We start from the raw sequence: 17,404 nt of genomic DNA on the forward strand, positions 1-17,404 counted from the left end.
CTTCTTCTTCCCGACGCTCTCTCCCGCTGTAATGCAGTGTGAGCGTTGCGCAACGACTTATATAGGCATGGGGCGGGGCCTCTGGGTGATGTCACCCTGTGCCCCCTTTATGACGTCACCGACCGGGGCATGCTGGGGCAGTGACGTCATAAGGGGCGGGATCACCGGGTGACAGGCGGTGATCCCGCCCCCATGTCTATATAAGTCGTTGTGCGCCGCCCAGCACATTTTTTCCATTCCATGTGAATGGGTAGTGGGGATGGGATCTGGGGGCCTTCCTTTGTATGCCTTCACTACGTGTCTTGCAATTCCTTATATTTCCCGACAGTGCTGTATGCCTTCATTATACCATACTACATGTCCTTACAATATGCCTGGATAGGAGGGAAGCCGGGGATGTATGAACACACTTCTCACACTCCTCTGTACACAGAATATGAGGCTTTTATTCTCCTCTTTTGCCCTCACATGGGGAGAGGAGAAGGTGTGCACTGCATGCTACAGGAGGTCAAAGGCCCACACATGGGACTGGATTACATCTCTTCTTTCAGCTCCTCAATGTTTCATCCATTCTAGATTTATTTTAGGATTGTCCTGATTACCCTGCCAGCAGCTTCTATGGCGGGGCATTGCGGACGCTGTCCACCTCGTTTCGTTAACATTCATGTTTCTTTAAAGCCCATCTGACAGTAACCCAAAACATTCTCACTTCTAGTGGAGCTCTGCCCACACTGCAAGGGTTAACTGCTAACTCAGACTAAGGGGGGAGTAAAAACTTTTGCTTACCTCATTCTCCACTCCCCCAATGACCCATCTCCTAGCAATCCTCTTTCAGCCCCACAGACTCTGTCAGTCTGAAAATCATTCAACACTCCCTCCCAGGTGTGTGGTATGCCTGTGTTCCCCACCACACACTATGTGGCTCCTTCCTCCCATTGTTATGTCACTGCTGAGTCCTCTATTGAAATAGCAGTTGGAGGATGAAGCCACAGCAATGCAGCAGGGGAGACCGGCACCCAACAATCCTACAATTGTTGAATACTGAAGGTTCTTGCATAGGCTGCAGAGCTGGAATGAAGAGAAAGAAGCCACAGGCCACTAGAGAGCAAAGTAGAATTCCTCTTTATGTCCACTATATGCTGCATCTTTCCTGTCTTTAACCACTTTAGCTCCAGAAGGTTTACCCCTGCTAGTGACCAGGCCATTTTTTTGCAATACAGCACTGCGTTGCTTTAACTGACATTTGCGCGGTCATGCAACACTGTACCCAAATAAACTTGATGTCCTTTTCTTTTACCCACAAATAGAGCTTTCTTTTAGTGCTTAGCAGAAACACAAGATCTCTGTCCTTCTTACTAGCAGAAAGGCAATCAGCCTTCTTTACATTGGCAGACCGCCGTTCTGCTTCTCTCAGAAAGAACACTGGGTTTCTGCAGAACCCGCTGACTGGCTCCTGATGTGCCCAGTCAAAGTGGGAGCTGGACTCTGGCGGCACACGCCCCGCTGCCGAAGAAGAAAAATCACATACAAGTAAGTGATTTGCTCTTAAGGGCCACCCTGATGCAGCATTTGTACATGGAGCGGTCTTTCAGTGGTTTGAACATGTGCTTTAAATCAACAAGTGTTTGCATAGTTGCATAATGTGTTTAATATGCCTGTTCTGCACATGTTTCCTTTACATGTATGTACACGCGGTCAACATATTCTTAATATATGGGCCCATGTAGCCCCGACATTTATATTGTGCAGAACCAGTCTGACTCCTTCAGCTGTAATGGCATGTGCAATATGTGATTTTGGGACTGCATGCACGTGCACTCACATGTGCATGTATTTGGACCGATATGCACCCCTGTGCATTCATTGTATGCACCCCTGATCATATTGGGATAGGTCCTTTGCACTTTGCATTATGGCATTGATTGGCAGGTGCATTTAGAGGGGTCAAGAGGATTTCCTTTTCTCCCCCTCCCCCCCCCCCCCCCCAATCTTGGCGACACATATGGTGACCCATCACATTTGGCTACCCACTGGACTGCGCATGTGCGACACCGCCATATGTGTTCCAACACTGGCATTGCCGGGAGCAATGTGCAGAGCTATGTTACATCACACTATGCTATGTCTAGTTTGACTGGAGAAGTGCAACATCCATTACTGTGGATCTGATTTTCCCCATTAGCCCATTGGTATTTTATGTTTATTCATGCCAATCTATGCAAATGTCAGTATAGGAGGCGTAATGGGATTTACCCCCTTTATGTACCACCCCTTAGGGAGGGGTTTTTTGATTGAATGCATGCTGGTTCTTGTGTGTCCCTATATATATACATGTGAAGCTGAAGGAGGCAACACTGCTTGGCTCTGAGGAAGAAGGAATCCCTTTGAAACGCGTCAGCCGGCAGTGGCCTCTGTAATTTCCATTGAGATCATGTATGGATTAAAGATGTGGTTACCAGATGTGTCTCTACAAAGCATATTCCAGTACACCTAAATTTGTCATTTCCATTTCCATTGTAAATACTCCTGTTGGCAATTAGATACGGATAAGGAAGTATGGAACTATTACCAATCACCTCACATCCAAAAAGGAGGTATCTCTTGATCCTATGCCAGATTACAAAATCCCAAATCCTCCTCTAAGATTCCCACTTTTCTTCAGTGGGAGCATGAGTTCAATCAAATGTTCTCGCTGGAGGACTGGCTGTCTGCTATTATCCCTATTATCCCACATACCCACAAAGCTGCTCACTGTGTTTCACATAAGGAAAATGCATTTCAAATCATATACAGATGGTATATCTAACCCCTTACAAACTGTCTATTATCTTCTCTACTGCCTGCTTCTGCTAGCTTCCGGAGAAGACGTGGACAACTTGGCAATTTGCTTCATGTATTGTGGCACTGCAAATCCCTGACCAGCAGGGCAGGACTTAGGGTGATGGGGGCCCCTGGGCTTGAGTCACTTTGGGCCCTACCTTCTATACATTACCATATTTATCGGCATATAACACGCGCCGGTGTATAACACGCACCCTAAGTTTAGGAGGGAATTTTAAGGAAAAAACTTTTAGGAGGGAAGTTTAAGGAAAAAAAATTACATGCAGCCTTGCCCAGTGTCATTAAAGCCTTATCCAGTGTCATTTGGAGCCTTGTCATTGCAGTCTTGAAGTTTAAAAATGGTGCTGCTGAGATACAAAGTCCTCTGTATCTTGGGTCCTCTCGCAGTCCAGAGTGTACTTGGCTCGGCTCACAGTCACTCCCAGCCCCTGTGTTATGTCCATCACAGGTCGGGACTGGGCATGACTGTGAGCGGAGCCGAGCTGAGTACACTTGGCTATGTATCTCAGCGGGGCATGCGGGGCCCTCTATTGGGTGGGGCCCGTGGGCTTGAGCCCTGTCAAGCCCAATGGTAGGTCCAGCCCTGCTGACCAGTTTCTGGAATGCATTTTTATCCCCCTAATTTACCAAATTACGGGCATTATCATTCAGCCCTCTCAACTCCTATTGATGGTATCCCCAGCCAATTCCACTCCGTTGTCATTCATATTTTAATTACAGCACAGTTTACAATCACTAGCACATGGAAACAGACATTGACACCTAATTTATCAGAGGTCATCCACAGAGTACATTTACAATGGTTTTATTAATGTGCCATATCCTATTCACGCAAGAGAGGCTCCAGATTTTGCCTAGACTGGCAACCTTGGCTACAAATATTTACACTTGAGAATGTTCAGATTCTTCTTAGAGTAATTTATTTACTTCTTTTATGTTCTCTCTTTATTTGTTGTTTGTGTTTTGGATGCATTATTTTGGGTGCACCGCACACCGATGTGTTGTTTAATCACTGACTTAATCAAACCTCTATTATCTTCTAGCAAAAGTATGATGGTAAGTGTACATGGTTACTTTAAATTCTGTTGATATATTCCAGATCCAACTTTCCCCACTCTATGAACAGTATGTGGATTTTTGTACTTGGCCGAAGTGAAAATATTAATGATTTTCCTTCTGTATTGTCTATAACATGTTCAATAAAAAATATTGAAGAGAAAAATATACTTTTAGAACATTTTGTAATGTGAAATTTTGCAATGTTCAGAGGCTCTCAGTTTGAGTTGTTAATGAAAGAACCCTCCCCCCCAAGAAAAAAAATAAAAAATAAAATGTGTCAGCAAAAATCCATTCCCTACCCTCCCCCCCAAGATAAAAAAATAATAATAATAATAAAGTAAATAATTGTCAATCACAGCCAGTGAGGCGGGAGCACAGGACATGGGCTGAGGACACAGAGAGTTGGCTCGCGAGTGAGCATGCACAAGTGCCCCCACAGCAAGGAGCTTGCTATGGGGGCACACAGCAAGGGGGTGGGGCCCAGAGCTCCAGCGGGGGACCAAAGAAGCGAGGATCAAGGCTGCTCTGTGCAACACAGCTGCACAGAACAGGTAAGTATGACATGTTTGTTATTTCATCTAAAAAAAAATCAGGCCTGCTCCCTATTGTGCCTGGATTGTGGCCCGGGGTGCCGTTACACTAATTAACTACATTTCTTCTCCTGGTGTCACAGTTTGAAATGGGGGATTTTCTCCAATAGAGTCCCAAAGTGGAGTGGAGTTCTCAGCAATAAAAATGTTGTAGAAAAATCCATCCAGCACCAGACCCCTAACACATGAGGTTTAGAGTGCACGATTAACAGCCATGGCCCTGGTTGCACTCCAGGCTACTCCTACAATGCAGGGTTATCAGAGCTGGTGCAAGGATTTTTGACACCCTAGGCAAAAACCTCCTTTTGCCACCCCTCCCCTGGCTCCACCCCCTTCCCCCCTGCCCATGTACACCCCATATTTTTTAATCCCCTGCCCATGGACACCTCACCATCAACTATAGCCTCACCATCACCCATCAATGCAGCCTCATCAGCGCCCATCAATGCAGCCTCACCAGCGCCCATCAATGCAGCCTCCCAACGCTCATCAATACAGCCTACTAGTGCCCATCAGAGAATGTTTGCTTGCTTCCATTCATTCGGGAGTCAGGCCAAAGACACAGTCCTCTGCCCGCGCTGCACCTCTGATACTATCTGCGAAGGCGGCTGCCTGCTGGTGCTGAGACTTAGTTGTTCGCTGCAGAGAGTAGGAACACCAGTGGCCCGGCACCCCCAGGCAGAAGTGCGCCCTAGGCGGCTTCCTAGTTTGCCTAGTGGTAGCACTGGCCCTGAGGGTTATTAACCCTGCATTGTGCATGGTGCTCAGCGATCTGTCCATGTTAGTATAGAATTGTGCTGGATGGAACAAGCTGTACAAGTCACCTTTCTACTTGTTATTCACTAAGAACGGAATAATCCGATCAGTGAGAATTTTCTGTCATCTCATTTATTATGGAGACAAACAGTCCAATGTCAGAGCTCCTAATTCTTACACATTGTTTGATGTGGAGGAACTCCCCTCCCCCACACAAAGAAGGTAACTACTAACACAGATAACAGACAGATCATGGCGGATATTTTAAAAATGCCGCTTTTAAAAAAAAATCTATTGGAGGATTCAGTCATGTGATAGGGACGAGTGTTTTGCTTTCCTTCTTTGTTTACTGATTGGTGTAGAAACAAGTCAGAACACTATTGGCTGGCTTGGAAATTAACCAACCACAGTGTGTGATGTCAGAGCATTGACTGTATAAACATAAGGAAGCTGCAGAAATGAGCGATCTTTAGCAGAGTAACAGAAGAATCTCACAATGTCTGGCCGTGGAAAGCAAGGAGGCAAGGTTCGGGCTAAGGCCAAGACCCGATCATCCCGGGCTGGTCTGCAGTTCCCAGTCGGCCGTGTTCACCGTCTGCTCAGGAAGGGCAATTATGCGGAGCGGGTCGGGGCCGGAGCTCCCGTCTATCTGGCCGCCGTCCTCGAGTATCTCACGGCTGAGATCCTGGAGCTGGCCGGCAACGCCGCCCGCGACAACAAGAAGACCCGCATCATCCCCCGACACCTCCAGCTGGCCGTCCGCAACGACGAGGAGCTCAACAAGCTGCTGGGCGGCGTCACCATCGCCCAGGGAGGAGTCCTGCCCAACATCCAGGCCGTGCTGCTGCCCAAGAAGACCGAGAGCCACAAGGCCGCCGCCAAATCCAAGTAATCCCGACAACTCCTTTCTACTCCCAAATCCTTTCATTTCTACAACACAAAGGCTCTTCTCAGAGCCACCCACATCTCTCTACAAAGAGCCCCCCACACACCCCTCATTGTGTCTACCACATCGCATGCAATCAGCCCTCAATTGTCTGCATAGCTTTACACGGGAAATACATTCTTATTTATTCACACTTCTAGTACAATTCAAACATTGGTTCTGCTGAATCTATTACAGATCAGAAATTGTACTAAAACAATCATCCTCCGACTGATCGGAAACACAGATCTCAGAATGTTCCTATTATGCCGGGCGGGGTATGGAACGGATTTCACTTCATTTTAAATAGAATAGAATTTTAAATACATTTTAAATAGAATTTTAAATAGAATCATCTCAGATCGGCTAATCTGACACAGAAATGTAATGAAACAAAATTTAAATTCTTCCGGGGAACATTCCAGACACTTGATAAACGCGCTGACATATTATATTTCCCGGGGTTTGTGTTACAGAATCCTAGAGAATGTTTTCTATAGAGATCAATGAAAAGTCTGCAGAACAAGCATTTTCTGGGCTGAAAACGGAGAAAGCTCAGAACACATTTCTATGGATTCCTCATCAAAAACATCATTGGCTCGTGAAGGAAACGCTGACAGTTCTGATTGGCTCATATTTCAAACTGCTACATTCCACATTTGCCCGCCAGAATTCTTTAGAACGTTACAGACAAATAATCAGCCCATTTATACCGCCAAATCCGACACTGAGACCATCAGATGAGACAATTATCTGAGAAATATAATCAGCGCTTTGTTCCCAAACTGATTCATCGATTAGTCTGGAATAGAAATCGATTCAGAAGATTGTTGAATGATGTAAAATATGTTCTCTGTTATTAGATTTCTAAAAAGTGAAAGGACTGGTAGAAAACATGACACTCCCAGATACATATGTACAATGAATCAATAAAACAAACAGATCGGTATCCACTGTAACGAGAAATCAGCAAAATATTAACAATGTTTCTAAGTAATTATCTACAAAGTACTGAATGGTTTTATGGTTTTAATGGAAACATAAATGAACCCCCCCCCCCCTTCTTTAGTAATCTTTTATAAATATTAACAATAGTAACTGGTGATTTGTTTTCTCTCCGAAAAAGAATTGGAAGAATAGGTTTGTCATGAGATCTGTATAGTATCATGGGATTGGCCTCTATCAGATGTAGCAGTAACAGATTTCCCCCATATTACATTTAGAGAATATATATATATATAATGTGAATGGACTGGTAGAAATCATGACACTGCCAGATATATAACAGTATGTACAATAAAATACATAATCAGATCTGCATAGGATTATGTAACTGAAAAAAGAAAAAAAAAAAAGATACAAATATGTACTATGAATCAATACAGACAATATTGCGCTTCTGATGAATTACATCGGTTTCCATTCAGCAAAATATTTAAAAGCTTCTAAATAGATGAATAGAGCCGCCCTTCTCATCTCCGCTCAGCTTTACACCCAGGAAGGAGAGATGTGGGAATAAAATGCATTTCTTTGTTTCCTTTTCAAAATAATCTTTATAAATATGAAATATTGGAACTGGTGTTAGGGAGTGTTAAAGATTCATGTTTTCCATGTAATCTCCAGGTACACGTGCGATCTGCTTTACTAAAGAGTCGTAACAGGATGTCCGAAAAATGGGCTCTGATGATCCCCAGGATTCCCGGCCTGGACCTTACCAAAGAACCCGAGGGATCCCTCAGTCCGTGTATGACCTTCCCACTCACCGCGTCACCACAGCTCTTGTAGGGGCCCGGGTTGGTGAACTTCCCGTAATCCCTCTCAAGAACCAGGGAGGCGAGACGGTCATACTGACACTCCTTCATCTGAAGCTTCAGATCTGAAATCTGGTCCTGAGGGCCACCATCAGAAACCAAGCGGTCAAGCCGCCTGCGCAACTTCTGGTAGGCCTGGTACCGGGAAGCTGCCCGACGACCAGAGACTTCCCGGAAGAAGCCTTCTGACCTCTTCTTCACTACCTCCCACCATTTCTGGCGAGAGCAGCCGCTCTCAAGTAGCGAAGCTTGTTCCATAAAGAAGTCTTCATAGGCCGACCTGACTTCAGGATCTACTCTTGCTACTACCTCTGGAGTATGTGAAACCAGTGAGGTTGGGGAAGTGGCGAACGTGCACATCCACCAACCCGGCCTCCCTCACTATACGATTCAAAAAGATACTATCATATCCCAGAGGGCCTGAGGTGCCTGCCCGGTCCTTTGACCTGGTGACTAGGTTAAAGTCACCACTAAAGACCACCTGCTGGGATGTAAACAGGTATGGTTTCAGCAGCGCAAGAAGGTCCTTCCTCCCCCTTCTTGACTGGGGACCATAGAAATTTATGAGGCGGAGAAATTCCCCTCTCACGACTGCATCCACAATCCAACACCTACAGATTTCTAATTCAATCACTCGTCGACAAGCCACCGAGCCGGTCTTAAAAAGGACCGCAACACCACTGCAGGGCTCAGCCGCAAGAGACCAGAGGGAGGGCCCATGTCTCCACTCCCTCTTTGCTAGGTGCATCTCTGCCACAGATGCCAGCCAGGTCTCTTGCAAAAACAAAATGTCGGCTTCAACGCGGCCGAGAAAATCAAAGGCTGAAAACCTAGCCGCCGCTGAACGCACACTTGCAACATTAATCGTCGCAAGGCGTATTGGAGCGGGTACCGTCATCCTTAGTGATTAAAGTTTACGTTCCTCTCTATATTACATGCCTAGGTCAATCCTCCTCAGAGTCAGAGGATAGGACCCCGAAACGGTTCCAGAGGGCGAGCGAGGGTCCCCCACCCACCCCCAGACTGGTGCTAGGCTGGGGGTCCTCGCCACCCTCCTTCCCCAGGCCCTTCCTCTTCCGCTTTTTCATTTTTTTTAACCCAGTCGGACTTGGGGGGCTCCCTCCCGCTCTCACCATCTGACCTCCCACTAGACACGTCTTTGGGGCGCTTATTCACCCCCTTACCCACCTCAGAGGTGTCCATTGGGATACCCCCCCAGGCCGACCTGCCGACCACCCACTATCTCCGTAGAGGGAGGAGGCATAAGAAGGGCCGCCGGATCCGGAGGCGGATGCGGTACATCTGGGGGGGGGAGAAACGGGTGGGGGAGGGAAAGAAGGGGAGGAAGGGGAAGAAGGGGAAGGTGGTAGGGGACGGAAAGGGGAGGCAGGGAGAGGGGAAACAAGAGGGGGGGGAGGGGAAGGGGGAGAGGGGGGAACCGGGTGGGGGGGATGTTTTTTAACCGAGGGTTTTTTAGGTTTAGTCTGTTTCTCAGCTGGCTTTCCTACCATCGCCCCGTCGGGCACAGGGCCGGACAGGGCCTGGGGAACCTACTGACATGCCTGCTGATGCAGTGCCTGCCCCCTGCTCACGCCTGGGGGGTCTGACCCTTTGAGGGAGGGGGGCACCCTCATTCTGTGGCCCAGAAGGTTTGGGATCCCTACTTTGTCTAGGGATCGGCTTACCCTCCGGGCCTGGAGCACTCCCCTCAGCCTGGCACCCCCTAAAAGCCTTGGGGCAGCGGCTGAAAGGGTGCCCCATTTCCCCACAGAGGTTGCAAACTATGAGTCTGCAACCCTCAGGTGAGTGGCCGAAGCCATTACACCTCACGCAGCGAGGCATGGTACAGTCCGCTCTAAGGTGCGTGGGACTGCCACATTTGAAACACCGACAGGGCTGGCCAGGGTAGAAGACCAGGCTCCGGTCTCTCCCTATAAATGCGCTCCCGGGTACATGCGCCACGGTATTGTTGTGGCGCTTGAGCCGGATCCTGACCAACCAAGCAGCCGTCCAGACCCCGCGCTCGTCCAAACTCTTCCTCAACCCTGTCTGGAGCTGCCCATACCGCGCCAGCCAGGTTGCGATATCCTCAGGAGGAAGGGACTCGTTTCTAACCAAGACGGTCACATTTTTTATCTCCTCCTGCCTCGAAAGAGGCACTACACGGAAACCTTTCCATGGATCTGACTTTCTGACGATCTCGTACAGGGTCAGGAAAAGCTCCATAGAGACCACGGAGACGAAGCTCACATCGAACTCCTTGCTGTTTGTGGGATGTATGACCGCGAACAAGTCAGAAACCTTAAAGAGCAACCCCAGCATGTAGTCAATTACTTGACCCCTACTGGGACATGCTGACGTCCCCTCCCACCTGAGCTGCACCGCATTCCGCCTGCGCCTTTCTGGACCCCCCGTACCCCTTGACCAAGCCTGTGCCCCTTGGAGCTGCTCCTCAGGGGGGGCCCAGAAATTCTGGGCACCAAACTGGCCATACAGGGGGCCCAGAGGGACAGAGGAACCTGCCACCTGGGCAAATGAGCGCCCAGCTTTCAGGGCACCTAAGAGGTTTGCCTCTTCCTGCGTGCCCAAGATGGGATTCGGGACTGTGGGGGAAGGGCCAGACCCCCGTTGAGATGAGCCCATGGGCTCCGACGGAGCAGCACACGCCCCCCCCCCCCACTCCCACCCTCTACCCTCCTCCCAACAAGGCACCTTGTTTTTAACCACCTCCAAGGTTGGAGACATAGCCACACCCCCCACAGTGGCGGAGGCTTGGGAGGAAGCTACCTCCATCTCCTGAGCCATATCCCGCTCCTGCCGCTGAGACCCCTCCAGCTCCCTGATAAAGCTTAGGGCTGGACATTCTCCCCCTAGCTCCCCCATGGGGGACTCTCCCCAACTTGTTTGCCTACCAGGTAAAACTTCACCGGAAGATTCTGGGGTCCCCAAGGCAGCAGCCACCAGCGGAATCCCCGAGGCTCCCAGAGCTCTCACCCGTCCCAAGGGAGCAGGAGACTTGGCCACCAAGGCCCGGGGTGTCCCCACCTCTTCAGCACACATTTTCGCGACCTCCGGGGCCACCGCAAGTGGTACTTCCGGTTCAGGGAGGTCACCTCCGGCCGCATTCCCGGAAACCGGAAGTGACACATCCACCTCCCCGCCCCCACCTTCCCTAGTGTCTGCAATGGATGTCTGTCCAAGAAGTTCCTTCTGTACATAGTCCGAGCTTGCCGGCACCTCTCCCTCACTACATGCGGCCGCGGCGGGGGCCGCCATTACGGTCGGCACCCCTCGCACTGTCTCGGATGCTGCGGGCTCGATCGGGCCACTGGGGGGGGGGGCGCACAGCAACGTCATCCACTAACCTCCTGCCACCGGCCTTCACAGGTCCCTCCGGGTGGCCTCTAGTGAGGACCACCACCAGCTTCCTCCCATGCTGTTCCGTCTGACTTGCCTCTCCCCCAGAGCTTCCCTGCGCATCATGGGGTGCCCTACCCGGACCTACCTGCTTCCCAGCTTCTGGAAGAGCAGGTGAAACAACAGGGATCCGGGGACCCTCCGCACCTACGGCTCCAGGGGCCACGCTCACCCGGCTGGTCTCCACCTCGGGGCGCTGATCTTCCTCACCCATCGAGACTACTTCCTCCACTGGGGTTCGCAGCTTGTCCTCCATTTCCAGCAACGCTTTCTGGTAAGAGCCTTTTCTCCTGGCTGTCTGGGATCCCTCCTGGCTTGCTCTCAGGAGCTCTTTTTCCCTTTCGGAGAGGAAGCCCCTCTCACCAACTCCGCGTTCGCAGAGACCGCCCAGCAGCCGCCACAGGTCTCTGCACTCATGTTTCAGGCCTTCAATGGCCTCCCAGTACTCTCCCCTTCTGCTACTGGCTGAGCGGTCTCTGCAATTCCGCAGGTCCGCTAGCCTCTCCGACTTCAGTACATAGGCCACCGTGGCCTTCTGTACAAGGACTTTGATCCTTGTCCGGCGCTTCTGCATCCTCCCCCGGCTGGGCCCGGGTCCAGTCCAGCAGCTCAAACTGCGTTTGCAGGAACAGTCTTTCCTCCCTGGAGAAGTCTTTCAATCCAGGGGGATGAACCACGGTCCCAGGCCGGGAAGAGGGCCCCGGACCTGGGCTGGCTGACGCCATCATCTCCCACTCCTCCTCCACCTCTCTGGAAGCTCTCACTCTCTCAGGACAGGTCAGAGCACGCAGCCAGCACGCACAAGCTCCTAACAATGATTGCAAGCTCTATTTAAAAAGAGCAAGATAGCTAGCTATATAGGTGGATATAGCGGTGTATTCTGCGGTCAGGGCACGCAGACAGCACGCACAATCTCCTACAACTGACTGCAAGCTCTATTTAAAAAGAGCAAGATAGCTGCTATATAGGTGGATATAGCGGTGTATTCTCCGGTCAGGGCACGCAGACAGCACGCACAATCTCCTACAACTGACTGCAAGCTCTATTTAAAAAAGAGCAAGATAGCTAGCTATATAGGTGGATATAGCAGTGTATTCTGCGGTCAGGGCACGCAGACAGCATGCACAATCTCCTACAACTGACTGCAAGCTCTATTTAAAAAGAGCAAGATAGCTAGCTATATAGGTGGATATAACGGTGTATTCTGCGGTCAGGGCACGCAGACAGCACGCACAATCTCCTACAACTGACTGCAAGCTCTATTAAAAAAGAGCGAGATAGCTAGCTATATAGGTGGATATAGCGGTGTATTCTGCGGTCAGGGCACGCAGACAGCACGCACAATCTCCTACAACTGACTGCAAGCTCTATTTAAAAAGAGCAAGATAGCTGCTATATAGGTGGATATAGCGGTGTATTCTGCGGTCAGGGCACGCAGACAGCACGCACAATCTCCTACAACTGACTGCAAGCTCTATTAAAAAAGAGCGAGATAGCTAGCTATATAGGTGGATATAGCGGTGTATTCTGCGGTCAGGGCACGCAGACAGCACGCACAATCTCCTACAACTGACTGCAAGCTCTATTTAAAAAGATCAAGATAGCTAGCTATATAGGTGGATATTTTTTATTCCAGTATACTGCTACCATATATACAATACTTTACATTTCAAACCATTACTTTTTCAAAATACAGACAAAATAATACAAAATAATACTACTACACAACTAAACACAAATTTTACATTCAGGATTCTGCTCCCGAAGAGTAGGGAGCACAAAGCCTGAGAAATTGAGCAGGGGTCAAGCTATCTAAAAGCTTGTCCCACTTTTCCCTGTCTTTTTTCTTACTGTTTTTCTTCCCGATGCCACCTCTGCCACTTGACACCGGGCTCCTCACTACTTCTGGCACCACCTCAGATACCTTACCACCCAAACCCCCCCTAGGTACTCTTCCCTCCTCTGCGTCAGTATCCTGCTCATCATCTGACATAGATGAGCCTACTGACTCTCTCGCCACCACTGAAGGTCCAGGTGGCATAGAGGGAGGCACAGGATCAGGAGACCTAATAGGACTCCTACTGCGAGAAGAACTCACCCGCTCTGGCCTCTGCCTTGTACTCCTCCTTTTAGAGACCCTCCTCCGCCTCCCCTCCACCGGACTCAACCCCCTACGGGGCGCCACCACCCTCCCAGGGGCATCACCGGCAGAAGGAGCGACGGAAGGAGGCTCCCCATTCTCAGGTACTGCAGGAGGAGGGACCCCACCGCCAGGAACCTCCACCCTAGAACACACCTCCTTCTCCACCAACACGGCCTCAGCACTTGGCCTAGTGTCAGTGGACAAATTTCCACCTGGGTCCTGAGCCCCTTCTGAGGGAGGGGCACCAGTAGGATCCCCTGACTTTTCCCTGTGAGCCCTGGGACACCTGCTGAACGGGTGTCCCATCTGCCCACACAGGTTGCATTGGATGAGACCACAAGAGTCACTCATATGACCAAATTTGTTGCACTTAGCACAACGAACCACTGTGCAGTCCGCACTGAGGTGGGTTGGACATCCACACCGGAAGCAGCGGCGGGGCTGACCGGGGTAGAATACCAGTATGCGGTCTCTGCCCAAGAAGGCACTACCTGGGATATGGGCAACAGAGTTACCCTGCCTCCGCAACTTAATCCTGGCATTCCAAGCCCCGGTCCACACCCCGCGCTCATCCAACCCTTTCCTCAGAGGGCCCTGCAACTGGCCATGCCTACACAACCAGGTACTTATGTCCTCTGGCGGTAGGCTCTCATTCCGCACCAGGATGGTAACATTTTTAACCTCCTCCTGCCTACTGATAGGGATAACCCTAAATCCCTTCCAGGGCTCTGTATTTTTAATAAGCCCGAAAGTAGTAAGGAACAATTCCATTATGACAGCACTAGTAAAACTGACATCAAAGTCACGGGATCCAGCAGGGTGAATTACCGCAAAGATCTCCGCAACTTTGATGCCTAGAGAAAGCACCATGTCCACCACCTGCCCTCTACTGGGGCACTGACCCTCACCCTCCCACCTTAATTGTATCACATTCCGGCGCCTTCTTTCCGGCCCACCAGTCCCCCTGGACCATGTATTAGCCCCTGAGGACTGATCCGCCGGAGGCACTCGGAAATTCCCCGTGCCAAACTGCCTATATATCGGGTCAAGCGGCGCCGCAGACCCCACCACATTGGCGTACGAGCGCCGCTCGCCCAAGGCAGTTAAGAGTCTCACCTCCGGAGACCCCTGCAAAACCCGTCCCGGGGGAGACCCCGGAACAGACCCCGCAGTGGTCCCCGCAGAAACTTCCCCAGCAATATTTTTACTCTGGACCGTTTTATTTACCTCTTTGGGTTGGGCCTGAGAGACCGGGGGTCCCCTGGCAGATGCACTCTGAGCCAGGAGCGCATCCCAGTCCTCAGACCAGCCTTCACCCATATCCATGAGAGCACTCATGGACCCATCCAACTGTGAACCCTCTAATCCCTTAATAAATGCAAGAGCGGGGTCATCCTCACCTAACGGGCTCATGGGGCAGTCACCCCACTCCATCTTCTGCCCTGGGCACAAGGATTCATCCGTCATTGAAACCGAATCATTACCCTCAGCGGTAGGAACCTGAGGACTGGAAACCTCGGAGGTCGCGGACCGGAAGTGACGTATTGCCGCTTCCGCCGGAACTCCGTCCTCACACACTGCGCCATTCCCGGAAGTCGCGGGAGCCGCGATCCGGAAGTGACGCGCAGCCGCGTCACCCGCTACTCCTCCCCCTTTTTTCGCGCCATTCCCGGCGGCCGCTTTCTGATTGGGTTGGGCTCGACTTGTAACTCCCTCTGCCTTCCGGGAAGACAGCGTGCCACTCCCACCTCCCTCCATTGCTGGAGACTTGGACGCCATTACACTGTCCACTTTGGGTTGTTCAACCCTAACTTTCCCCTCACCCTGGGGCTGCTTTACAGCAACGATGGCCGACACTGCTGACGGCTCATCTTGCACACAGTCTCTGCCAAGGTTCACCGGGAAGTCCTGCACAGGTAAGTCCGTTTTCTTCTTTGTTTTCTTTACTTCTTGAGCCTTGGGGTTTTTCACGGATGGGGTTTTCTGTACCGGGTCATGTGCCGTATCCTTAGGTGAACCCCCTTTACTCGCACCATCCCCCCCACATGTGGGTAAGGACTTAGATGTAACAGGGGCACCCTCCACAACATCCCCTTTAGAATTCCCCACCTCACCGTCCATCTCTGAAGTCTCTACTTCCATCGCCACATCCACCTTCTTCTCCACTGTCTTATGCTCACTTGCTGGGTTGACCGCTGACGCTGACACGGTCTCCTGCGTTCCCTTCTCTGTGGTTGGGTCCGCCATCTTGGCTTTATTCTCCGCTGTTTGAGAGAGATTTCGCCTCCTTACAGCTTGGGAGCCTTCCTCGTTAGCCACTCGAAGGGTTTCCACAATACCCTGCAGAAAATCCCTCTCTTTCTTTCCTTTGTGAATGAGACCAGCCATGGTTCCTTGCACTGTCTGTGCACTCTCACTTGTGGGTTCCTCCGCCTCTCTCATGGGCTCCGCCGCCTTTGATAGACGCTGGTTGCGGCGTCTTACCGCTTGAGAGCCTTCATCGCACGCCACTCTCATAACTTTTCCTATATTCAACAGAAAGTCCTTTTCGCTTGTGGCACTTTCAATTAGTTTTGATAAAAGCTCACCAAGCATATTACACTGCTTTTTCAGTCCATCTATGACAGGTTTGAATTCTGTTCTCTTCTTGATACCTGATCTGTCGCGTCTATTCCTCAGCTCGGCCAAAACTTTCATTCTTTCGCAGTAACAGCGAGAAGCCTTTACCATTAAGCCCTTGGCTTTTCTTTTCCTCTCCGCAGATTTCTCCACGTCTTCTCCTGGCTGTCTCAGAGACCAGTCAACCAAGTCAAGCTGGTTTTCCAAGTACAGCCTCTCCTCCTCAACGAACTCCAGGAGCTTCAGGGCTCCACGCTTTTCCTCAGGCCGAGGAACAGGCTCCTGGCCTGGGCTAACCGACGCCATCAGCTCCCTCTCCTCCTCCACCACTCTGGAAGTCCTCAGAGATCAGAGCACGCAGCCAGCACGCACAAGCTCCTACAACTGACTGCAAGCTCTATTTAAAAAGAGCAAGATAGCTAGCTATATAGGTGGATATAACGGTGTATTCTGCGGTCAGGGCACGCAGACAGCACGCACAATCTCCTACAACTGACTGCAAGCTCTATTTAAAAAGAGCAAGATAGCTAGCTATATAGGTGGATATAACGGTGTATTCTGCGGTCAGGGCACGCAGACAGCACGCACAGTCTCCTACAACTGACTGCAAGCTCTATTTAAAAAGAGCAAGATACGTAGCTATATAGGTGGATAAAGCGGTGTATTCTGCGGTCAGGGCACGCAGACAGCACACACAATCCCCTACAACTGACTGCAAGCTCTATTTAAAAAGAGCAAGATAGCTTGCTATATAGGTGGATATAACGGTGTATTCTGCGGTCAGGGCACGCAGACAGCACGCACAATCTCCTACAACTGACTGCAAGCTCTATTTAAAAAGAGCAAGATAGCTTGCTATATACCGTATATACTCGAGTATAAGCCGAGATTTTCAGCCTCTTTTTTGAGGCTGAAAGTGCCCCCCTCGGCTTATACTCGAGTCATCGCTGTCTGTCTGCCCGATCAGCGTGTCGAGCAGACAGACAGCGGCCATTCTAGGATTCAAAGGCCGCGCCTCCGTCTCCGCCTTCGCCTGTGATAGGCGGAACACTGAATTTCCCAGCAGTCTGTGTTCCGCCTATCACGGACGTCCTCTCATCCTCGTCCGTAGTATGAGGATGAGCGGACGTCCATGATAGGCGGACCACTGACTGCTGGGAAATTGAGTGTTCCGCCTATCACGGACATCCGATAGGCGGAACACTCAATTTCCCAGCAGTCAGTGGGAAATTGAGTGTTCCGC

General features: G+C 50.4%; 2 protein-coding genes across 2 annotated transcripts in view; both read left to right on the forward strand.

The window, feature by feature from the left end:
• Positions 1 to 17,404, forward strand: part of LOC143957110 (uncharacterized) — a 497,982-nt gene that overhangs the window by 282,340 nt on the left and 198,238 nt on the right. The gene's annotated exons all lie outside the window — the stretch shown is intronic.
• Positions 5,725 to 6,209, forward strand: LOC143957153 (histone H2A.J). Its single transcript, XM_077467308.1, has one exon. The coding sequence runs from the start codon at positions 5,743 to 5,745 to the stop codon at positions 6,136 to 6,138; it is 396 nt and encodes a 131-aa protein (XP_077323434.1). The 5' UTR covers positions 5,725 to 5,742; the 3' UTR covers positions 6,139 to 6,209.

Source organism: Lithobates pipiens, unplaced genomic scaffold (genome assembly GCF_037356315.1).
Source record: "Lithobates pipiens isolate NorthernLeopardFrog02 unplaced genomic scaffold, aLitPip1_a1.2 Scaffold_51, whole genome shotgun sequence".
In the NCBI taxonomy this organism is placed as follows: Eukaryota; Metazoa; Chordata; class Amphibia; order Anura; family Ranidae; genus Lithobates; species Lithobates pipiens.